Genomic DNA, 25,538 nt, shown 5'->3' with positions numbered 1-25,538 from the left:
TAATTAATTAAATTTTTATATTTTTATTTTGAATTAAATAATGATTATGATTAACAAATTAGTTATCATAAATCAAAATAATATGTTATTGTGACATAATAACATGCTCACATGATATTCCACCATTTATTTTTTGAGTCATGATAATTAATCCATAATTAGTTATTAGAATTTATATAGTCCTAAAAAAAAATATAGATATTTAATTAAATGAAATAAAAAATAAATATTTATTTGAAATTTTTTAAATAATTGAAAAGTTTTTTAACAAATTAAGTAAAAAATAAACAAACGTCGGTGGAAAAGGGGAGAAGAGGTATACTTCCTTTGACAGTTACAAGAACTTGACCACCTCAAAAAAAATGAAACTAAAAAGAACCAAATTCCCAAAATAACATCAGTTTATCGACTTGTCCAATTGAGACATATAAACCAAATTGTAAAAACTGCACCGCTTTCCAATTATAGAGAAACCATCCAAAGTTCCACGCCAATCATCTCTGAAGTCCTAACTTGAAAGCCTCTATGCCATGGGCCGCTAGCTAGTTAAATCCCGGAGCAAGGCCTTAGCACGTTAACGTTCTTCTTCAAGCAGCAAGATGCCTCACCTAACATTTCTGTGGCTCCTCTGCTTTTCACTATTCCTTCAAAAACCAACGAGTGCTCAAACTTGTCCATCGTCATGCCCAGGCGGTGAATCAGGGGTTAAGTTTCCTTTCGGGCTGAACCCTGACGGTAACCGAAATGGTCGTTGCAGCTATCCGGGTTTTGGTCTTTCCTGCAGCAATAAAACGGGAGCACTAGTTCTTAAACTTCCGAAATCCGGAGAATTCACAGTCAGATTCATCAATTACGAGACCCAACAGATATGGATCAACGACCCTGATTTCTGTCTCCCTAAACGGTTCATGGAGTCTTTCGACATATCAGGAACTCCTTTTGTCTCAGAAGTCTGGCATACCTTGACGTTCTTCAATTGCTCTACTGGAGCAGTAGCTGAGGCTGGGTTAAGGCGAATTCGATGTCTTAGCAATGATAATTACTCTGTTGTAGCTTACGAAATCGAGTCTTTTATGGATTCTGACAGTGGTTTGCCGTCTACATGCCATTCTATAAAGACCGTTACTGTTCCATTTGCTTGGTATGGCTGGGCGGAAGGGGTCCGGTTAGAATGGTACAAACCCGACTGTAGGTCATGTGTTGAACGTCGAGGGGATTGTGGGTTCAAGAATAGAGCTAGTCAGGAAATTGGGTGCTTTAATCTGCCAAGCCAAGGTATGTTAATACTAACAACGCTATGATTTGTGTTCTGTTCTGAAACGGCGGACTTCAAATCACTTTATTTGCATTTATATTAAGACCAACTTCATGAATTCTTAATGATATATATAGAATAAATTGTTTATCATGACTATTATATCTAATTGGAATAAGGGTATTGGCTTAAAACGTTTTAGTTGGATCCTAAGTCATTGAAATCATGACGATGTCAATTGGTTCTTTCTTGTATTAGTATCATCTTCTGTCTTTTAAATTGTATCAGAAGGTTTTGCAGTATGCCACGGAGAGTCTTTGGCTGCTAGCCTCCGACTTTTTGTGGCATTCCTGGGCTGCTGCGGCTTAATAACAACTACTATTCAAAAAAAAGAAAATTGTATCAGAAGGTGTCGTTTTTGAGTAAAACTTAAAATGGAAGAGATGATTGATCAAAGTCAAAACGTTACTAGAGTCGAATTTATGATCTGGTGCAGCTGGAAGGATCCTGGGATCCCACTGTCACAATCCATTAGATAGGACACTGTTTTGTGGTTGAGAAAGCAACCCAGATCATTAATTTAGAGTCCACATATTTTTATAATCAAAACAAAGGTGTTGGTCTCATTCTTTACAGCTTCAAGGCGACGGTGCTGCAGAGCAAAAAGAAAGAAAGATCAACGTTGCTGTAGGTGCTTTGAAATGCATAAATGTCGCCAGTCATCAAGTCAAATTAAACTCCTCCGAAACAACTGAAACATTTTATTTGAGATCTGTTGTTAAAACGTCACGGTCCCCTGGTCAATATTTTGAAACAGAGAGCTTGGACCTTGATTTTTCTATTTTCCCCTGAATTAGTTTCACATTGCAGCTGGCCTTCCTAGGAGTGCCAAGTATGGTATTACCATAGGCGTTGGAATTCCAGGACTCTTATGCCTAATTGGGCTCGTTTCCTTCGTCGGTAGCCGAGTGAGAGCTTACGCACGTCAGCGCAACCTCCCCAGCACTGAATTCTCCACATCAATCTCCCCTTTACCGGCAGCTATCATAACAGGACTCGACGGTCCAACCATTGAATCCTACCCTAAGACTAAGCTTGGCGACAGCGGGCGTCTTCCAAAGCCTAACGACAACACTTGCCCCATATGCTTATCAGAGTACCAGCCCAAGGAGACATTGAGAACTATACCAGAGTGTAACCATTACTTCCATGCCAATTGCATAGATGCGTGGCTAAAGATGAATGCTTCGTGCCCACTGTGTCGCAACTCACCTGGCGGATCTGCCCCAATTACCCCGTCAATATCCTCCTCTTCGTCTTCATCATCATCTTCTCTCTTATCAGCATAGACAAGATCATTTTACATTTATCAGCTTCTGTGTAGATATGTTACCCCCGAGGATGTGAGTTTTGGGAAGTTCTTGCTGTGTGGCTGATGGATTTTGGGTTTTTTCATAGAAAAAAAAAAAAAACATGTGCCCTTCCCATTTTTTTTGTGTTGGGTTATTTAAAATAGTTCCTGATTAGTTTTTATTTATACTAGTTTTTGTTAGATGGGAATGGTATGTAAATGTCATAATCACAAATATCAACTAATAAATAAAATTAAATTATTGTCACATATTTTTTTATTTATCGTATTAATTTATTAATTATTTTAAATATATCATAACAAGTTATGTGATAGTCAGAGGCGGAGCTAGTCAAATTTTATTGAAAAGGCAAATATAGTTGAATAAGAGTTAAAAATTTTAAAAAATTAATATGTTAAATTCAATTAAAAATAAAAATATTGATAATAGAAATACGAAACTAAATATAAAACTATAACTTGTAAAATATAAATAGTTAAAAACGATATATAAGATTAATAATTTTTCTTATATAATCAGAATTATTTAAATACTATATATTTGAGAAAATTTCATTTTAACTAAACATAAAATGTAAAACATATAAAAAAATATACTCAAGTTAGTTTTCTCTTACATAATCAAGATAAGTAAAAAAAAATGATACGTTGATGAAATTTTAAATAACAATGTAATACTATAATTTATGGTTTGCCTCCCGAGCGAGATATTGAATTTTGCATAGATTTGATCCCTGACATTAGACCTATATCCATACCCCCATATAGAATGGCACCTACGGAGCTTAAAGAGCTTAAAGACCAGTTAGAAGATCTGTTTGATAAAGGCTTCATCCATCCTAGCGTTTCACCATGGGGAGCACCTGTGCTATCTTTTGTAAAGAAGAAAGATGGGTCGCTTAGATTGTGCATCGATTAGCGACAACTTAATAAGGTAACGGTGAAGAAAAAGTACCCCTTCCAAGAATAGATGATTTATTTGATCAACTACAAGAAGCACAATGTTTCTCTAAGATAGATCTGCGATCTAGGTACANAAACTTATAGTACTAAATATAAAACTATAATAAATAAAATATAAATAGTTAAATATTATAGACAAGATTCATAATTTTCTCTTATATAAAGATAACTTCTTTTCAATTAAATATAAAACGTAAAGCACATAAAAAAGATATATTCAATATAATTTTATCTTATATAGTCAGGATTAATAAAAAATTGACACATTAATGAAATTTTAAGTAACAATGCAATACTACAACTTATATTTGAGAATTATATAATAATTTATTAATTTTTAGAGATTAAAATCATAGAAAATAAAACCCATATAGTAGAAAAAAAACATAGCAAGTAGAAGATAGAATTGACAAATGACATAACAAAAAAGAAAGAAAAGAACATGGTTCATGGTTTATAAAATTTGAAAAAGAGAATTTATAAAAACTTAGAATATATAAGCAAATAGAATAGAAACAAAAAAATATATAAATAAAAATAATATTATAAATTGAAAAAAGAAGATAAAAGAAAACCTTACCTTCTCTTAATTTCAAACAATGGTGTTGAGTGGTTTCCGTCCTTCCTTGTCTAAGCTAACAAGTTCATAAACCTCTCTTGAAATGAAGAATGCAGTCAGTTTCGGTAATAAATTATAGAGAAGAGAGTACAGTAAAAATAAAAAGATAAAAGAGAAGAGAAAGAGACAGATATTTAGAGAAACTTAAGGAAGGTAAAATTAAAGGAGACATTTGAGATCATTTTGTTATTTTTTATTTATTTTAATTATTAAATAAAAAATTATTTTGAAGAACTATTAAAAGAACACATAAAAGATTTTTAAAATTTTATATGTTATAAAAAAAATTTTAAAAGTTTTGGGGAGGCCATGGCCCCCATCACATAAGGAGGCTCCGCCCCTGGTGATATTCTTCTAAGTTCTAACTTGGTTAACAGAACTTTAAAAACTTTACTAACAATGTATTAGATAATTTTCCAGTATTGATTTATGTAAACAAAATGTTACAAAAGGAAGCAACCGATAGTCGGGTACTGAAGAAAAACTACTTTTTGGAAAGGGGTCATTGGGAGGAACAAGTCAAGCAAGAAATAATGCAGCTAAGACCTCAGAACACTAATTTCATCCACATATTAAAAGGAAAAGAAGAGAAGGCAGTAAAAGCTTTAAATTCCAGATTACTGTAATGGTGCTAATTTTTCCTTTATCAGATATTGCTTCAGATGTAATGCTGTGAGAAAAACAAGATGGTCACGTAATCGTTTTGACTTGTAATAGACAACGAATCAATTAAGATCACTTAGCCAATTGCTCTGCTTATAGCTGCTGAACTTGCTATCTCTACATAACTTTTAAGGTCAGCTTCCAATTTGTCTCATTCCTACTTGGTTTATCCGACTAATACAAATTCTACAGCCTTAATTCTTGTTTAACTCACTGCTTACTTGTTGTCTCCAAAGCTGGAAAAAACCCAGAATGTTTATAGTTTTCGGTAAGTATAGAATGGAGCCGCTCAGTCTTTAGCATTAGGCTGGTATTAACTACAAATTCTAGAATCGAATAAAAGAAAAGAAAAAGCATGAAATGGCTGCTTTCAAACTACTCTTCTTCTTCTCCTTTCTCTTCTTTCTTCAACCATCAACAAGCCACCAAAGATGGCTGGTTGCTGACAGGTCCGTCGTCCATTATGCCTCCCTTTTCAGTTCATAGACCAACCCGATGGCTGTGGCTATCCCGGCTTCAGTCTGGCATGCAAAAACGAAACAATTATCAGGTTTCCATTTTCCGGTAAATTCAAGGTCGAAATCCTCGATTACATGTGGCAATATATTTGGATAAGCGATCCAAGTGATTGCATTGCAGAACGTGGCCTTCAGGGATTCGATCTTTCTGGTACTCCTCTTGAGCTACTCTGCCTTCAAAGCTTCACGATTCTCAATTACTCATCCGGTACACCAATTCCCCATACGGAAGGACAAAGATTTCCTGTCGTTATCTTCATGTCTGAGTATCTTGACAATCGTATCACAACAACTTGGAGAGAGCCGAATTGTCAATGGTGTGAAAGTTTCAAAGAGCCATATATCCAAAAACAAAAAAAGGTTCTAATGTTTTGAGAATAGGATTTGACTAAAGTTGCCGCCTCTACTTCATTGATAGCTACTCGCTAAGAAAAATGTAAATTGTTTTCTCTTTTGATTAGCTAGGAAGTCCTAGCCATTCAGTTCTAACTTAATCTAATTTGCATTTCAGGTCTTCCAAGCAATGCAGAACGTGGCACTGCCATGCTTGTAGCTGCAGCAGGAAACTCGATCTGTTTTTGCATCATCGGACGTATAATCAAAAGGGTGACAGCAGTCATCGTTAGGATCCCAACACTGAAATCTCTAACACATCAGCAACCGTGAAATCAGCTGAAATGGTCTTAGTAGATCAACTTTTGAAATGTATTCTACCGTAGTCGTAGGCGAAAGCCAACAATTCCAAAGACCAAACGACAACACTTGTCCAATATGTTTAGGGATTACATCGAAATGCATGCATTCCTTCCATGCTAATTGTATAGGTGAGTGGCTTAAACACAATGCAACATTCCCATTGTGTCGCAATTAATGCACTAAACTCTTAAAATGATTGTTATCTATTGTTTGTATAAATTTTAATTATATGGGATGATTTCCAAAATGAGAATCATTATTTGGATGGCCACAAGCATTGACTTTTGATAAAGCTACAGGGGATCAATTTTTTTGTTTTTAAAAAAGTGAGTTCATGCTAAGCAAAATTGTCTTGTAGTTATATACTTTAGTGCTTGTTTGACTTAATTTATTTTTAACTTATTTACTTTTTAAAAGTAGAAATTAACCAAACAGTATTTTGTTAAAATTTTTTAAAAAAATAACTTTTTTTTAAAAAAATAACTTTTTTTTTAAAATAAAATTTTAAAAAAGGAGCTTAAAAAAGTTTTTTTTTTTTAAAAAACACGCTAGCTTCTTAAAAGAGTTATTTTTTTTACAAAAAATCTTCTCTCAAAAACTACCTCCTCCCTCTCTCCCTATGGATCTCCCTCTTCTCTCCCCTTTTTGCAAATTATCCTTCTAAGGTTTTCTTTTATTGTTACAAAAATTAAGAAAAAAGAAAACAAAAAATTCAAAATTGTATTACGGTATTATTTCTTTTTTTCTATTTTGTTTTACATTTTATTTTTTATCATTCTTTTTTTTGNTTTTACTATTTTTATTTTTTATCATTCTTTTTTTTGGCTTTGAAAACTCTTTTTATTGTTGGATATTTCTCAATTTATTATTAGATATGACAATTATGTGATGTTTATTTGTTTTTAACTTCTTATAGAATATTTGTTAATTATGATTAAAATAATTGGTCAAATAGGTTTATGGTAATTGAGATAAATTAGATGAAAATTGAAAAATCAATATTTGTACTCGTTTGTGATAACTCAATTTTAAATAATTTTCTCTTTTAAGTATAACAATATGCTACATTATAAGAAAATTGAAATAGATTTTAATTCCTTTAGCAACAGGAATTAACTTCTTAGTAGTGAATTCCATACTCTTTGAAAAAATAAATAACCTATTAAAAAATAAAAAAATATAAAAGTCAAAGCTTTTTTGTTCATGGCTGGAAACTTTATTAGTGAGGATATCAAGACTTTGATAGACTTGTATTTGTATGAAATTAGCATTGATGATTTCAATAAAAAAAATAATTGTCAAATCAATGGGTGATTTTCCTGACCTAGTTGGATCCATTATTAATACCACAATAGGTTCTCTTCATTGTATGTAATATTAATTTTATTTAACTCCAAATGTCATAAATTACAAATCAATTTTAAAAAAATAAAAACAAATAATTTTTTTCACACTCATTTTTTTATTTGATTCAATTTTTTTACTTGATTTATTAAATACATTTTATAGTAATTTTAATCAAAATTAAAGTTTATATAAAATGTTTTACCAAACAGCTTATCTATAAAAAAAAGCTTATAAAAAGCAAATTTACCAAATAGTTTTAATTTAATTTTAAAAATTATTATTTTTTATAAAAACTTTATAATAAATTTTAATATAAAAAAAATCAGGCCAAACATATTTTTAGTGTATTTTCTACTTATAGTTATCGTGTATCATGTTGTGTAGAAAACACGATGGTCTTACAAAGCATAACGATGTACAATTTGTACTCTCTTGATCTTAACTCAGTTAATATGTAATGATGTGTTGAAATCAAGGTCTTGTAAAATATGACTTTGGAGTTTTGACAGACCAAAAATTAAGATCATTAACCTATTGTGCTCAGTTTTAATGTTCTGTTTCCAATTAAGAAACGGTCAGGCTAAGACCAAGTTCTTCACATTAACTGATGAATTTGTTAAATGCAGGGTCTCCAATTTGTCTCTTTGTCATTGGATTATCTGAATAATAGAAATTCCACAGGTTTCCCATTTGTATTCAATCCTTACCACACACAGCTAACATATTAATTAACATAGTTTAAAAGAAGCATAAAACAGAGAGACTTGGTTTAGCTAAAGCTACTCCATGGCGAGAGATGCAATAACAAGAATCTCAATCTCTTCTTGAGCAAAGAAAAGAATGGCTCCTTTCAAACTCTTCTTCTCCTTGATCTTCTTCTTCTTTCTTCAACCATCAAGAAGCGATGATGAAAGATGCCAAACAGGGTGCGGACCGGTGCCAATTCGCTTCCCTTTTCAGATCATCACAATCCTACCAGAGAACCGCTGTGGCTATCCCGGCTTCACCGTCCAATGCAAAAACGAAACCCAAAAAATCCTAACCTTTCCATTCTCCGGTGAATTCAGAGTCAAATCCATCGACTATTTATCGCAACTTGTTTTGATAAGCGACCCCAGTGACTGCACCGCGGAACGTCTCCTTCAGGGATTCAATTACTCGCACACTCCTTTTCAGCCACTCCCCTCTCGAAACTTCAAGTTTTTCAACTGCACACCCGATTCACCGATTTTCCGAACGGGAGCGACGCCGATTTCTTATCTTAGTGGTGAAAGTTATTCCGTCGTGGCTTTACCGACTGATATTTCCCATGTCTCCAACATGTCGGGGTGTATGGAGAGAGCAACGTTTTTGTACCCGAGTAGGGAGCCGATGCTTCCTCTGACTCGCTCGGTGATTTTATCACGTTAACATGGAAAGAACCCGATTGCCAATTGTGTGAAAGCATGGGAGGGATTTGCCAGTTCACCAATAACGTGGGTTTGGATGTGGGATGCTTCAAACCTTTGTATCCTGGTAAGCTTTAATTTTTGCAAATAAAACTTCTGTTTCTCGTAGGAATGGTTGTGCATAGCAAATCAAACAATCAAATAAAAAAAATTACCCAGAAAAATGGTTATTTTTTGCTATTAAATTTAGAACATTTCTGGAATGAGTTGTGGCTAATGGCATTACTAGTTGTTCATTGATAAAGTTCACAAAGGAATTTAATTAAAACAGATGGTCATTGGTCAATGAATAATACAGTGGCACCAAAGAAAAGAAAGAAATAAAAGCATGTAAAACTCACTTGAATTTAATTTTGGGTTTTCAGGTTTTCCGGCAAGTGCCAAGTACGCAGCGCTTTTCGTTGTGGCTTCTGGCGTGAACATCTTCGGGCTTATAATTTACGTCCGCCGCAAGATAAAGCATCACGGCGAAGTACCCAACGCCGACATGTCTAACCCCGATACCCCTCAGCGAACTGTTGTCGCAAAGGGTCTGGACATGCCTACCATTGAGATGTATCCCACGACGTTGCTTGATGAAAGTCTGCAATTACCAAAATCAACCGACAACGTTTGTCCGATATGTCTATTAGAGTACCAAGCCAAAGAGACTCTAAGAACCATACCTAGTTGCTTGCATTACTTTCACGCTAATTGTATCGATGAGTGGCTTCAACGAAATGCAACGTGCCCTTTGTGTCGCAGTTAATAAACAAGATAGTATATAAATCTTTGTATTCATTCAAACAAAGAGTTACAACTTGCTGCTACAAGTCTTTCACCTATCTTTGTGGGCCGATGACTTTTTACAGCATGTACATCCCTCACAGACAACAAAAGCCTGATAAACTCATGTCCTAGTAAGAAATCTGGGTTTGAAACGTAACAGGGCACCGCGGGGGACAAACAAGATTCACAAAAACTATCACACTTCCTCCCGTTCGTTCATTTTTTTTTTGGTAAGGCTAAAATCAGATTTCATTACTGCTGAAGTCAAGTAAAAAAAGTACCCTTTAAAGGTAGTGTTGCAGTAAGACACAATAGAGGGACAGCCCCCTCGATGGTGCCACAGCATATACAGACAGGGAACAGTTAAAACCAGGTTGCACCTCGGATGAATGCCTTTCCCATTTTTTGTTTGAGTAAGATTATTAAGGTATTTCGTGGAAAAATGGGGGTGTTAATTCCAAGTTGTCTACTTCTTGATCTTAATTCACGCATAAAATACCGTTTAAAAGACAAGATGGTCTTTATCACTCTTCCCTCATGAACAAGAAGATTCTAAATTAAACCAAAACGGCTTAGCTAAAGGAATTGATCTGGCAGACTAAATTTATACAGTCTAGACATACATTTTGACTTATGTCCAGAACCAAACATAAATTGTTATTTGTTTTAATTCTATTTTCTAATCACTTAGTCAGCATGGAATCAAATTTTATCACATTAGCTGCCGAATTGATTACTATATAAATTCCAAGGTCAGCCTTGAATTTGTCTCACTAATTTCTCATCGGGTTAACTGATTAATATAAGTTCTACAGCTTTTTCTCAACGCTTAGCACTCACAAATCTAGCTTCTTCTTTTTTTTTATAATTGAGGGATGAGGGATTCGAATTCTACTTTTTAGGTAAGGAGATTCGAACCTACTTTTTAGATAAAGAGATTCGAACCCTACTCTTTAGGCAGGAGAATTATGCATCAATCAATAAGCCAAATGTTCAGTGCAAATCTAGCTTTATTTTATTAAAACCAAAGCTTTGAAAACAAAAACAGGATTCTTGTAGTTTCTTAGTAAGTACAAAACAGAGCCACTTGGTACTAGGCCAGTGAGACTTTTGTATAAATTCCAGGTTGTAACGATAATACCGATCATATCTCCTCTTTGAATTTAAAGAAAAAGAAACATAAAATGGTTTTCAAGCTTTTCTTCTTCTTCTTCTTTCTTCAACTATCAATAAGCAGTGAAAGCTGTATAACAGATTGCGGAAATCAGGAGATTCACTTCCCTTTTCAGCTCACAAATCAACCCGATGAAGAGCGTTGTGGTTATCGGGGCTTCGGTCTCTCATGCAAGAACCAGAGCCAAACAATCATCACGTTTCCATCCTCCGGTGATTTCAGCGTTGAAATGATAGACTATTATCAGCAAAACATTGGGATAAGCGATCCCGCCGGTTGCCTTCCGAAACGTCTCCTCGAGGGATTCGATCCTTCTGGTACTCCTTTTGAGCAAATTTACCTTATGAACTTCACGCTGTTCAACTGCTCAGACGATGCACCGGCGTTACAACTTGGACTAAGACCTATTCCTTGTCTTAGTGGTGAAAATAATTCTGTTGTGGCTGTACCCGTAGATCGTCTCGATCTGTTCGCATCATTATCGTCGACGTGCCCGAATAGAACGACGGTTTCACTCTCGGTTTGGGAATCCTTTAAGTTGTGGGAAAAACTTGGTGATCGGATCATTTTAACATGGAAAGAACCAGATTGCAAATTGTGTCTAAAATATCAAGGAACTTGCCAGTTCAAGAAACATGCAGGCCAGGAGGTTGGATGCTCTGTAGTTATAGATCAAGGTATGCTTTAATTATTTTGCAAATTTATAAACCTTCAGAATCTCGAAAGAATGGTGTATGTTAGTGCTTTACAAAATAAAAAAAAAAGACAAAAAAAAAGGAAAACAAAATATTATATGCTTTGTATATGCTTTTGTGCCAAAAAGGAATGAGTTTATGATATTTCATGGATGATGGCTCTGGTGAAATGAATAGTATTAATTAAGAGAGAACTAGAAATTAATCATGTAATTCTTGATTACATTAAATTTTCTGTAATTTGCATTAAAGCAGGTAGTTCGAGAATTGCCAAGTATTTCATGTTTTTTAGCATGATTTCTGTCTTCTGCATCCTCGTGCTTGTAATCTGCATTCCAAGCATGATCATGCGTTGTATTCGTAGCCGGCGCCTCGCCAACACTGAAATCAACGACTCAACTATCCTACAATCAACTGCTGTGAAAAAGGGTCTCGACAAACGGGCAATTGAAATGTATCCAACAACGTTGCTCGGGGAAAGTCCACAGTCACCAAAACCTAATGACAATACTTGCTCGATCAAGCCAAGGACACTCTTAAGAGTATACCAAGTTGCTTGCATTATTTTCATGCTAACTGCATAGATGAGTGGCTTAAACGGAATGCAGCATGTCCTTTATGTCGCGAGTAATGCAATGGAAGGCTTTGATCAAAATCATGATGATGATGCACATTAATGTTATTTTGCTTTATCTCATTAATATGCAATGCAGAATGAAAACAAGATGACCTTCGAGAAGAATTGATTGACTGCATAAACAAAATGGTGCTTAATGGTTTCTAGCTTTCGAGAAGAAGTGAACAAACATGACTTCTCTTTTGTTTCCAATTAATAAATTGTACAGTCAAACGCTCAACATCAGCTACAGTTAAACTATTGAATTAATCTAAAACATCATGATCAGCTTCCTAATTGTCTCGTTTGATTGGATTATCTGTCTAAACTGTTTATGCTCAAGTAACTTACAAAACTAATCTTTATTCGCGGGCCTTGATTACACGTTTCTTCAGTTTTCTTTTGTTAATTGAGAAGCAAACACTGCAAGGAGAATTGCAAGCCATTGGTCTAGTGTTATTAAATAAAACCATGTTGCTCAGATGATATTTTTGCCATTTTTTTTTCTCATAGCAAGCGTGATTGTGCTTTACTTACTGATAGAAACAATATGAAAAAACAGATTAATTAAGAAGGAAGAGAACTCTCAAATTTCGGGAACAAATTTAAGGTGATTAAAGAGAGAAGCATGTAGGACTTCGTGCTCTTTATCTTGGCTAGTATATAGATTTCAGATTTATGCTAGCTTAATTTAATTACTTAGAGTTGAAAAACATCTTTCAAATTTTTCGTAAGTTCATCCATTAATTCAATTTAATTTTAAGGTCTTACAACAGGTACCAAATATGCCATAACTTTTATTGTGGGAACACCCATCTTCTTCCTTGTGGTGTTTTTGATTTATTACAATGTCCAAGTTGGTCGTCAAGATCAACGCCACCACTCCAATGTCGAAATCTCCAGCTTTGCTGAACCGCAAATGGCTGCCGCTGTACGAAGGATTGAAGCCTATCCAATTACTTTGCTTGGTGAAAGCTGCCGGCTATCAAGGCCTAATGATGATACTTGTACAATATGTCTATCGGACTACAAAGCCAAAGAGATAATAAGAACCATACCTGATTGCGATCACTACTTTCATGCTGATTGCATAGATAAGTTGCTTAGACTAAATGCATCATGCCCTGTCTGTCGCAATACGCCAGATCAAGAGACCGCTTTGATCAACCATTCTACATTATCCCCTTCGTCCTCACCGCCACCGTAGATGGTTTCTATTATTTGTACAATTTTTTTTTTTTGCTATAACATGTTTGTATTGTATTGACCATGGAAAAATCAGAATTGGGTTTTGACATGCTCCAAGATTGTAACAATTAAAATTAGAAAGAAGGCACTTGATGTAAAGTGATAAAAAAGGTACCAAACGAGATATCAAATGAGAATAATAAATTTATGTTGGTACATGCAGCACCTACTATATATGTATGACAAATATAATAAGCTTTTGTTTCTGTACGAGTGCAAGTACATGTCTAGTGTGCCTAGTTAAAATGGAAGAATATTAACATTGAAAAACTAATAATAGTAGATCAATCCTCCCAAACATTGAAATCAAACCCAAAAGGCCAGGATTTTGCTTTTCATTGTCGATGGTTTTTGTGCAGTCTCTTTTGTAAGCATATAAATTTTCATTGCTTAGACCAATTATTATGTTATGAAAAGTCTATCGCAATAAACAAAAGACTTGAAATAACATATGAGTCACTAAAACAAATAAAATCATCTTTCAAAATGAAAAAAAAAAATCTTTTGCTACGGTTGCTACGTAATTGTCAAAATATTCTAAGATGTCCACATCGGATTTTGTCTTATTCCTTTTGAACTGTTATTTAACCCCTAGAACTATTTTACATAAATAACAGGAAAGCTGCTTCCAAGAAAATATCATACATAAATACATATATGTATTATTTTCTTTGGATCATCTGGCTAACTATAAAATTTTTCTAACTTCAGTTTTTGTAGTTTTGTAGTCACGAATATTGACCTTGCCCACCCAGGGTACAATCTTACGAAGCTTAAAAGGAAACACACAGTGTTTTTTGCTTTCTTTTTGTAGTTTTGAATTAGCACCAAATGGCTCTCTTGGAAATCGTCTTCATCTTCTCCTCCTTCCTCTTGCTCTTCCTTCAACCATCAACGAGCGTTGAAATTTGCGGTGCTTCATGCGGGATTGAATTGATTCGCTTCCCCTTCCGTCTCAACAACCAACCTGATCGATGTGGCTATCCCCGCTTCAATCTCTCATGCAAAAACGAAGATCAAACTGTCCTTACGCTTCCTTTTTCCGGTGACTTCACTGTCGTGTACATCGACTATACTTACCAAAATATATGGATCAACGACCCAGATCATTGTGCCCCAAAACGTCTCCTTGACGGACTTAATCTGTCTGGCACTCCTTTTGATTTGCTGTATCCTCGAAGCTACACCTTTTTCAATTGCTCCTCTGCTGCCTCGACAGATCTACCTGAAGCAAGGTTAATTTCTTGTCTTAGCGGCGGTAATTTCTCCGTCGTGGCTATACCGGTTGACCTTCTCGATTCGTCTACATCGTTGTCGACATCGTGTTTGGAGATAGCAACGGTTTTGGTACCACTATCCTGGACAGGTTGGTCGGAGCCTGGCTATGGTATCAGGTTGACATGGAACGAACCTGACTGCCTGTTGTGCGAACGCAGATCAGGGATTTGCATGTTTAAGAGAGATACGGGTCTGGACGTTGGATGCTTTGGTGGTATTAGCAATGGTATGTTCTAATTTGCAGTAAAACATGTTGGTTAATCTGATTAGCAATGGCCATAGGGAAAAGCTAGACATGGAAACATCATCAGTTGATTAACATGAGCACATGTTTCACAGTTAGGTGAACAGAGGCAAATTTCAAATTGCAATTGAGGTCTCAGTCCATTGGTGAGGCATCGCTGTCATGCACCCACAAACACGCAAGGCTGCCCTAGGCATCAAAGAATTAGGGCTGGTCAAAGTTTTTCTCCACATCTAGTAGCCAACATGCATGTCTCATTATTTATTGTCTACCCACAATTTATTGCATTAACTAAACATGTGTTTTTCCTTTTTTTCATTTTCATGTTAGGTCTTCCAAAAAGTGCTAAATACGGCATTATATTTGGCGTGGGAATACCCCTCTTGTTCGTCCTCGGCCTGGTAATTTACCTCCGGCGCAAGGTTGACGAACACAGTCATCACCAACAGCCCAACCCGGAAACATTCTCCAATTCAGTCTCCCCAGGATTAGATAGTGTTGCAAAAGGTCTCGACGGACCGACTATTGAGGCCTACCCAATAACATTGCTAGGTGAAAGCCGGCGATTGCCAAGGATTAACGATAACACTTGCCCGATATGTCTTTCCGAGTACCAAGCTAAAGAGACATTAAGGACTATTCCAGACTGCAAGCATTATTTTCATGCTATTTGTATTGATGAGTGGTTGAAATTGAATGCTACATGTCCATTATGTCGTAATACCCCAGAGAGCTCTGCTCTCACAGTAAGTGATTAATTATTGAATTTCAGTATTCTAAATTTCTAATACAGGGGAAAAGGAAAAAGCGTTCAAACTAAGATGATCTTTCCTTTGAAATTTTATAAAGTTGCTCTGCATGTGACCGTTGATTATCGCTAGGTTCATGCTTTGCACTGACTCTGTTTCCTCATCCATGAACTTGGAATTGGGAGCACCGAACCAACGAGGAAAACGTTAAAATCCCCATGAAGGAACTTGCTACCTAAAGAATTAATGGTGAGTTGATGGGAGAAATACAGAACACAAGGAAACAAGTTTGATTGGTTTAAACAAAAATAAAATATACTGTAGGAAGCTGATCTTGTTTCCACTTACCTTCGGAGTTACACCTTTCTCAACTGTTCAATCTCATGCAACCATGGTGGAATATTTCCTCAAGTTATAAAAAGTTTATGTTGTAGCCATTGTTATGTCCTCCTATTAAAGAGAGAGACTCCCCATCTCTGCACATTTGATCACAGTTCTATTCCTTTGATCAGATTCGGTGCGGCCATTGGGAAAATAATGCAACAAACAGCATTTGAATATCGGCCAATCTTGCAAAGGGACATTGCCAATCTGGCAATCTGCATATCAATTACTTCAGCTACCATGGCTTTCTCATGAATTTCCAAAAGCAGAGAACACTCGAGAAGCCAGGAAAGATCCTAAGTTTTTGAATCTTCTTTCTTCAATCCCTAGCTGCATTGCTTTAGGAATATTTAATATCTATAAGATAGTCCAATAATCTTTTTTAGCTTTGTGGCCAGTTATCTTTGATAGGATATAATTATATATGCTTTTGGACTTAAGCAGTGCAAATTGATCGTGCTATAGCTATACAAAGATAGGATAGAAAGAAGGAATTAAAAAAAATTTTCAATTCTAATGATCAAATATATATATAGAGAGAGAGACTTAGTGATGTAATTTTGTAAATTATTTTTAATTTTAATTAATACTTTTTTATCTTATGTCTTTGTAATTATTTAAAATTAATCTATCTTATAAAAATAATTTTGGGATCTCTCAATACTTTTGGTAAGCATCCATAATTATTCTTCAAGTAAAAAAATTTTTTAAAAAATGTTGCTTATAATTTTTTCTCTAAAATTCTCATTTTTAGGAGATTTCCCAAATAGTTTTTTATTAAATTTATTCAATTAATTATTTTATTTTTTATTGTTACTCCTTTTTAAAGTAATTTTATTAATTTAATTTAAGTAGAATTAAATAAATAAATAAAAATTACAACAATAGGTTGAAAAAATACCTCAATTGGATCCGCATAGTTCTCGATTTATATGATATTTATCCATTCTTAATTTTTTACGTGCCTCCTATCTGTTGATTCATATTTTTCGTATTTGGTTTATACGACTTCAGGCAGATCAAGCATTTATTGGGTTTGACCCAAATCTGCTAGGCTGAAAGTTGATCGGGGTTGGGTTTGGGTGGACCCGGCCCAACTCTTCTTTCCATTCTCTCCTTTATTTTTGTTTTTTCGTCTTCCTTTTTACCCAAAATGACCTAAAGCCTAACCCTAGCTGAAAAACCCTTTTTCTTTGTTTTCCCTGTCCTCTTCTTCTGCCACTAATCCTAGCGACCTGGTCCTTGCTCTCGTTTTTCTCTCACTTCCTCGATCCCCGGCGCTGTTGCCGGCCTTGGCCTTTCGGGCCACGGTTCCCTCTTTCTTATCATTTCCTCTTTTTTCACTTCCCTCTTCCTCCTGCCTCCAGTTTCGGCTCTCTCTAGAAAATTCTAGCCTCCCTCGACAGAACCTAATTGCTATTGCCGGCTTTAGGCCGTGCCGGTGGTGGCGACGACAACGGCGTTCTCTCCTTTCCTTTCTCTGCCTTAATTGAACTCAATTGGAACAGTACTGAAAGGAATTTTTCTTCTTCGTATCAATGGCTTTTTCGCGTAGCCTTTCCAATAGAGCAACCCTAATAGCTGGACGATATCGACCATCATTTGCGTACGTTCTCCATGAAGATGACCGTAAAAATCAATCTTTAAACGAGTCCCAATCTCAAGAAAAACCCGGTAATTTTGTTCAACATAGATATTTTGGAACTGGGTTTAGTAATTCATCCTCAGGGTTTGGTGTGTTGTTCCAAGATAGAATATGTTCCCAACTATCTTTGCATCCAAGCTCTGGCATGTCTTTTTGTCGATATATGTCTACAACCATCGGTGGGGGGGCAGATATGAGTGCAGCGGCTTCTGCTATTAATGGTGGTGGGGCAGATATGAGTGCAGCGGCTTCTGCTGTTAATGAGGTTGCCATTGCTGCTGCTGATTCTTGGTTTCTGGTTGCTGCCTTGCAGCATGTTATTGATACGGTTCATTCTTTTACTGGCTTCCCCTGGTAAGTTGCTGCTTTTAGTTATTTCGTATTTTTGCAATTATGAAAATGTCCCAAGAACGCATGGCATGGGCAATGATATTGCATTGCGAAGTCATTTTGTTGAATTATCACTTCTTTACGTTATAAGTGACTCAATAAATTGGCTTCAAAACTGATGCTGATACCATTTACATGAGCTATATTTCAATGACAAAAGGGTGACAGCAGAGAGTGCGGTACCTATCAAGGCTATAAATATAAGGATTCCTATGTATGGAATGCTTATTAAAACTTGCATGCTATATCACTCCATAATATATTCTTTAACTTTCTAGTTGAAATTGTTATTATTATTATTATTATTATTATTGTTATCTTGTATGTGTTTGGATGAAATTTATAACTTGCAAGATGATGACATGTAAATCCTGAAGTGAATCTGCACAGTGTATCTTATGCAATATGTATATTGTGACTTCATGTTTTATGCTAACCTCCAGGTTTTAATGATGTGCAATGTTGAAAATGGAACCTTTTTCCGAATTTTTATTTTTTGTTAAGTATTTCTTTTAATCTCTTAATACTGTTGGTTTATTATTTATTTCAGGTGGGCTTCCATAGTAGTGACAACCCTTTTGATTCGAGGGGCAACTATTCCACTTCTGATAAATCAACTTAAAGCTACTTCAAAATTTACGGTGTGTAATTATACTTGCTTCTGTTTCTTTTTTCCTTTCTCGTGTTCTTCTTACTTGTAGTGTGCTTTGTATACTTCACTTAGTTTTGTAGTAGCACCTAAGTCTATATACAAGACATTGTTTTAATGATTAGTGTGTAAGTTTTGATGAATTGAGTATATTTTTTGTTTTGATCCTATGAAGCCACTGATAATATCAAAATACTGGATAACCTGGTAAAGTGAATTGTGTTCTTGTCTAGTAATAATACTAGTGACATATGGATGATGTGGGATCTTACCTTCAGACCTTTTTAATAGTGCAAAAGGAAAAAGAAATAACTAGGAGACATCATCTTATTCTTCTAGCTTTACATTGACTAGTTTTACTTTTTTGTACAAAAAAATTCAAGTTAGCATAGTATGAATGCAACAGTTATCCATTGACCAGTTTCCTACTACGCCATGGGCGTGGACAAAGTAAGGGAACTTATGTCTCTTTCTCTAGATGTTCTTTCTCCTTGTAAGTGGCTTCAGTTTTGCAGCTTAGAAACTGCTCTTTTTCTTTTATAGCTTGATTATAAAAAAAATGAAAGATGAAAAAGATCTTTCTATGTCATTAATTATTGGTCTATGTCTATAGTAATTTGTGTTTATCCTGCAGCTATTGAGGCCACGCTTGGAGGAAATCAAGGAGCAGATGCAAAGCAAGGTCTAATACCAGCTTCTTCTGTGATTGTGTTATTATTTCTGAAACCATCTACACTCTGTGCATAGCATGCTGTTATTTGCTGTTCTGCATAATTTTGGAGCATGTTCTGATTACATGGATGTATATGTTTCTTTTACAATAGTATGAAATAAAGTTAAACAATTTTTTACCTATTTTTCTGCAGGGTATGGATCCCCTGACAGTAGCTGAAGGTCAAAAGGAAATGAAAAAGCTTTTCAATGAGTAAGCAACTTTTCAATTAAGACAAGCTTATTTGCCTTTTGAGAGTACTTTTCATAAAAATAGATTGCATACCCTTTGGCTCCATGAATCAGTCACCAAAATCAGCTAAATGGCTTTTCACAACTTTGCTAAGGGCCCTGGTTTTTTATTTTACACTATAATCTGGCATTGGTTAAGGAAAAATGTGTCAGTAGCTTCACATTGATTCAAATGTGTTCTTAATTTAATCTATAGTGTTATTTTTATTCCTTCCAACACAAAACAAGCTTGGGTATCCATCTTAGTCTAAAGTCATGATAGGTTCATATTGTTACCATTTCTCTTAAATCTGTCGTGGAGGTTACTCTATGATTTAATTCTATATATACGAGGTTAGAAACAAATGTCAGTAGACATGAGGTGTTTTAGATGATAGTTCAGTTCTTGATATATGTCTAATTTCTGGCTGACCAGGAATGCGCTTGATATAGTGATTCACCTAAATGTCATTAAACTGGTTTTCCCAGATGATTTCATTGGTTTTTTTTTTTTTTAATATCTGCAGATATGGTGTGACTCCGTTTAGTCCAATGAAAGGGCTGTTTATTCAGGGTCCCATCTTTATCAGCTTTTTCCTTGCTGTAAGATAAATGTTGTTGGTAATAACATTATGTGAAAGATTTCTGGTTTATGTCTTAGAATTGAATGTGGTACGTTTAGATTTATTCTCTGTGACTTGTCTTTTATCCAGATTTCAAACATGGCTGAGAAAGTGCCATCATTTAAGTGTGGTGGAGCGTATTGGTTTATGGATCTTACTACTCCAGATGATTTATATATTCTTCCAGTTTTGACAGCCCTTAGTTTTTTGATAACAGTGGAGGTAAGCTTCCTTTTTATGGATTAAATTAAAGCATTAATTGTATTACAGTATGCCTTTTTTTCTTTTAATCAGTTTTAATTAACTGCTATATTTTCTCAGTGCAACATGCAAGAAGGTATGGAAGGGAATCCGGCTGCTGGAACTATAAAAAATGTCTCTAGGGTTTTAGCTGCTCTGACAATTCCATTTACCATGAGTTTCCCAAAGGTATACTCACCACTTTGTTTTTTGGTTTCAGCACATTTTTTTGTATATCATCAGTTGTCAAGATTATATTAACATTTTTCCAAGTCAAATAGGCCATCTTGGCTTTATATAACATTTTCCCTCAACAAGCTCATACACTCCATATGCATTGCCTACTGTAAAAAGCTGGTATACTATTTTGCTAGTATGTGCAAATAGTGCCATTTGTGAGCTCTCTGTATTTCAACTAGAAATCTGGAACCCAGTTTTAAAGATCTGCTACTTAAATTTTGGGTGCTGTTACTTCCTGTGAATATTTACATACTGATGATAATTTTGATCTCTTTTTTATCTACAGGCCATATTTTGTTATTGGATTACATCAAATTTGTTTTCCCTCACCTATGGACTAGGTGAGTCCATAAATTCCCGGTTTGTTTTACTTAGAATAAACACCATGAGACATGACTTACTTTTTTCTTGAAATTGCTGTGCATGTCTATCTTTTCCCTTGAAAATTTGATTTTTGCAGTGCTCAAGGCTCCGGGGGTGAAGAAGGCTTTAGGTGTTCCTGAAATACCTAAGCCACCACCAGGTGCTGCACAAAAGCCTTCTGTTGATCTGTTTGCAGCCCTCAAACAAGCTGTCAAACAAGGCAGACCAGCAACACAAGAATCTACCTCATTACCTGTTGAACCAGCGAAAGTATCAAACCAAATAACATCCTCTTCTTCGGCTATCAGTCAGAGGCTTAAAAGTTTAGAGAGACAAGTGAAAGGAAGGAAGAAAAACAAGAAGAGGTGAGAAGGCTTTCCTGCAAGAAGTTGAACTGCCCTTAATTTCCATAGATGAGGATACTGGTGTTAGAATGACTAATATATATTAAAAATTTGCATTTTATATTATTTTTGGTAGGGCCTGCTGTTTGGGCCATAGAAACAAAGTGACAGGAGAGTTATTTTTGCAATTGAAGAGTTAAGAGAGTTTTCTTTTTCCCAGGATTTGGGGTTTTTTGTACCGGTAAACATGTATTCACTGCATATGTGCTAATGTAGTGAAGAAAAATAAAATACAAGTAAACCACATGTTGGAAGCCTTTAGGCTTACAGTTATGATTGGTTCCCTGAGATATGAGACCTATCTTTTTGTATAGGTGTATGAAACATTCTTCATCTAGCACGATGTTTCTCAGGGATCCTCCTGGGATAGTGTATCTATTTTTTTAAGCAATATTATCTCATCCTGATTTGGCAGATTTTCATCATTGATCTACGTAAGGATTATCTAGATAATATTTTGATGATCCCGACTTTCAAGGGTATTGTGCATCAGTAAGATTGATATTGACTAACACATCGAAGGACATTGTGTGCAGGAATAATCACAGATAAGTTTTATCTATGGTTGCAAGCCGAGGACAGAAGGGCTGCAACCTGCAAAGTGATGGTGATATATAACTTGTACTAGTAAGTTACAGCTCATGTATCACTTGTTGAAGGAGTCTTCTCAAAGCCTGAAGTGAATGGATTCATCAAACTTAATAACTTGGAAGGAAAAGAACAATAAAGGAAGTCATTTTCTGCCCCTTTGTTCTTTGTTTTTATCGAACGTATAAAGTAGCGGGAGGGGATGGAGCAGTTGGAGATGGTAAGGCTGACCATCTAGTGTTTTCGGCGAAGCCCAAGCAAAACATTTTGTGCCGTACATTCCACTATAATGAAAAATAAATAAATAAACATTTCCCCTATCATTTTCTTAAGCGTAACTTCTTCCCGATAATTATCCGCAAACGTGTCGGGATGGTTTTGGCTAATTGGCTTGCTCGTGTAATGTTCGTTGACATTTGCAAGCTACGCGAGCTGGTTGATTGACGTTACTTGAAATTATAAAAAAAAAATTAAATAAATAAACAGTGATTACAATCTAGAAAGACCCAAAATTTAGTTGACTAATCTATAATAAAATAGCAAATGATAAATTGTAATGGATGATCGACTATTACCGAACCATGTGAGACAACATATGTGATATGCCTCAGTCTGCTACAATTCTAATAGAAAACCCAAACGTTGTTCTAATAGGGTTTCCACAACTGCATTTCCTCTTTTAAATATACCCATCCCAGGCCTGGAATGAATTATACTAGGTTTTTTTTTTTTATATAGTACGAAGTGGTTGTTTCATCTCAAAATGGAATTTTCTTTTTTGTTTTCTCAAAGAGAAAAGATGGTGGAGATTGTCTTTATCCATTTCCAATTTGGCAAGTTCAGTTTGGCAACGGTGCTGCTTTCTTTAAAACTTTCATTTGTCCACTTGTACCTGTCGCTGTCCAAATTGAAAACCAAATTAAATTAACCGACTTATTCTACTATGCACCAACTTAAACCGGTTTGCTTTTAATGATATAGCATCCTTGACATAAAGACATAAGAATGAACAAAATAACTGATCGGTGCTCTTTATTTTTTTTAATTATATTATATAATAATTTTTAAATTAATATAAAATATTTTAACTTTTTTATGTTATTTATTTACGGTATTTACATTTTTAAGCTAAAATGTTTATTTTAAAAATTAATAAATTCGTTTGAAATTTTGATTAAAATTTAAAGAGTAGGAGTATTTTATAATTATAAATTTTTAATCTTACTCAATGATTTTAAATTTAAAATTTAAAAACATGAGATTGACTTTAAAACAAAATGCAATAAACTGAACTTAGAAATAGTGTTAATCTATCTAAAGAAATAGTGGTAATTCCAATCTTTATTGAAACATACTTAGAAACTAAACTTTAGAAGTCTCATTATTGCCTTGACTACACGGTTGGCACTCATAGTTTTACTTGCATAAGCCTAAAGGTAAGCAAATTTGTGGATTGAGTGGTTTGGTCTATCATATCTAAACACTAAATGAATCAATCATTTTAAAAAAACTGATCAAATACAATAGAAGATCAAATCGACCAAACATATAATTGGTTTGGTTGGTCTGGTTTTGAATTAATAGACTCAAAATTTATCATTTTTTTTACAAATTATAATATTAAAATTTATAAACTTCATCTATAATTATATATATATGAAATTAATTATATAACTTATATGTTATAATGTTTTATATCAAAATTTGTATAAATAATAACTAATTATAAATAATATGTTTTAAAATATAAGATGATAACTAATAAAGTTATTAAATATAATCATATAAATAAAGCTTATTATAAATTATAGTAATGCTTATGTATATGTATGTATAATATATTTATATAATTATATATATATATATATATATATATATTCATATTATTTTATATTATGAAACATTACTAAGGAGTAATAATTATAACATATTAATATGTAGAATATTTACTATCATATATTATAATATTAATATATAATTTATATTATTTAAAATATATAACTTGTAATTTCATATTAATTCAGATTTATAAATAAATAAATATATATAACTAATATTAAATTATTACGATTATGATTTGTGTATATACCTACAATACCCTAATATATTTTAAATATATTATTAATTAAGTTTACTTTCAATTCTTCTTAATATATAAAAAATATTATATATATGACTATATATATATAAATATATAAAAAATTAGTTTAGTTTTTGGGATAGATTGATCCAAAAATTTAAAAGCCAAGAACTGATTAAAAAATCAATTGAATCAAATATTTTGGACCAATTAGTCCAATAAACTAATTAGACCGAATTATTTTACCAAAATCATATTTTATTTAAATGAATAATTAGTCTCAATTGATTTTGCTCACCCCTACATGAGCCCCATTTCGTTAACAGTCGAAAATTTATGACTCAATATAGGAAAAGTTAGCAGACAGTGAGGATCATAAATGTGACCGACCCGGTCATGTTGAATTTTCCTAACCAAAATTAGTGAATTTATATAAATGGAAATAATGACACCAAATCACATGGAAAATGAAACTTTAGGAAAATTCGTGACAGTTGCTAAAAGAATTCGAGAAAATACCTTTCAGCAACCTTGACTAGCACTTTTTATTTTTCTAGAATTGCTGACAAGAGAAAAATAAGCAATAAAATCAGCACAATGTAGTAATCTTGATTATTATGAATTTAAAATGTCAAATACTTTTGAATAGGTCACGTACCCCGGCAGAAATGATCAGGTAACAAACTGGATATTTCAGATACAACAAAATATTGTGTTGAATTCTATAAATCTCTATCTTTATCGGTTGAGATATGTTAGGCTGTAATAGTGGTGATCATCAATTTTATTATTTTTATTAAAAATATAAAGTTCAAAAGGGACAGCTAATAGAGATTTAAGTCTTTCGACATTTCAAAAGCTTTAAAATTTATTATGTATACAGAATTTGAACCAAACAAATTCATACACATGTTATGTTACTCAATTAAAAATTAAAGGAAAGAAAACAATCATTTTCGTGGACGTACGGTTTGGTCCCTGGCAATTAGTTTTATTTAGTGCCGAAACAAAGAATAAAAAAATCCTAATTCCCATCGAAAAAGGAGGAAAAAAGATGGTCCTGCTAATATTTATTTTCAGAGCTTATTGTATTTTCTCTTCTTTTTTAGAACTCTGTTAAATGTTACCTTAAACACTTAAAAGGTTAAACCCATAGAAATAGTAAATATTTTTGATTTAGCTCTAATATTAATTTTATTATTAATGTGAGTTTGATGCAAAGAAAACTAAATACGTATCCGTTATTCATATTGTTGAGTTTCAAAAAGAAAATCTGATATGACGTCAAACGTGAACATTTACACTTTTGTATTGTGAGGCGGGTCCAAAAACTAGAA

At 34.0% G+C, this 25,538-nt stretch overlaps 5 protein-coding genes and 1 pseudogene across 7 annotated transcripts; all 6 read left to right on the top strand.

The window, feature by feature from the left end:
- LOC18606704 (RING-H2 finger protein ATL20) lies at positions 436 to 2,866 on the top strand. The gene is made up of 2 exons (XM_007040461.2): positions 436 to 1,275; positions 2,126 to 2,866. Exons 1-2 carry the CDS (start codon positions 600 to 602, stop codon positions 2,602 to 2,604), a joined length of 1,155 nt encoding a protein of 384 aa, XP_007040523.2. The 5' UTR covers positions 436 to 599; the 3' UTR covers positions 2,605 to 2,866.
- On the top strand, positions 5,233 to 6,261 carry LOC18606703 (putative RING-H2 finger protein ATL21A). Its single transcript, XM_018117150.1, has 4 exons — positions 5,233 to 5,306; positions 5,348 to 5,670; positions 5,902 to 5,964; positions 6,170 to 6,261. The coding sequence occupies exons 1-4, from the start codon at positions 5,233 to 5,235 to the stop codon at positions 6,259 to 6,261; spliced, it is 552 nt and encodes a 183-aa protein (XP_017972639.1).
- Positions 8,166 to 9,672, top strand: LOC18606702 (annotated as a pseudogene).
- Positions 11,053 to 13,341, top strand: LOC18606701 (putative RING-H2 finger protein ATL21A). Its single transcript, XM_018117149.1, has 2 exons — positions 11,053 to 11,500; positions 12,911 to 13,341. Exons 1-2 carry the CDS (start codon positions 11,053 to 11,055, stop codon positions 13,339 to 13,341), a joined length of 879 nt encoding a protein of 292 aa, XP_017972638.1.
- LOC18606699 (RING-H2 finger protein ATL22) lies at positions 13,879 to 15,724 on the top strand. Its single transcript, XM_018116914.1, has 2 exons — positions 13,879 to 14,886; positions 15,235 to 15,724. The coding sequence occupies exons 1-2, from the start codon at positions 14,214 to 14,216 to the stop codon at positions 15,660 to 15,662; spliced, it is 1,101 nt and encodes a 366-aa protein (XP_017972403.1). The 5' UTR covers positions 13,879 to 14,213; the 3' UTR covers positions 15,663 to 15,724.
- Positions 17,203 to 22,280, top strand: LOC18606698 (mitochondrial inner membrane protein OXA1). 3 transcript variants are annotated; one of them, XM_018118340.1, is made up of 10 exons: positions 17,203 to 18,036; positions 18,623 to 18,713; positions 19,356 to 19,403; positions 19,588 to 19,646; positions 20,191 to 20,266; positions 20,377 to 20,508; positions 20,608 to 20,715; positions 21,053 to 21,107; positions 21,227 to 21,494; positions 22,070 to 22,280. In XM_018118340.1, the coding sequence occupies exons 1-10, from the start codon at positions 17,576 to 17,578 to the stop codon at positions 22,083 to 22,085; spliced, it is 1,314 nt and encodes a 437-aa protein (XP_017973829.1). In that variant the 5' UTR covers positions 17,203 to 17,575; the 3' UTR covers positions 22,086 to 22,280. The 3 variants fall into 3 exon arrangements, with proteins under 3 accessions (XP_017973829.1, XP_007040516.2, XP_007040517.2); XM_007040454.2 differs by lacking the exon at positions 22,070 to 22,280 and having other exon boundaries at positions 17,576 to 18,036; positions 21,227 to 21,955; XM_007040455.2 differs by lacking the exon at positions 22,070 to 22,280 and having other exon boundaries at positions 17,576 to 18,036; positions 21,053 to 21,126; positions 21,227 to 21,955.

Source organism: Theobroma cacao, chromosome 3 (assembly GCF_000208745.1).
Source record: "Theobroma cacao cultivar B97-61/B2 chromosome 3, Criollo_cocoa_genome_V2, whole genome shotgun sequence".
In the NCBI taxonomy this organism is placed as follows: domain Eukaryota; kingdom Viridiplantae; phylum Streptophyta; class Magnoliopsida; order Malvales; family Malvaceae; genus Theobroma; species Theobroma cacao.
This window is presented reverse-complemented; position numbering and strand designations above follow the sequence as displayed.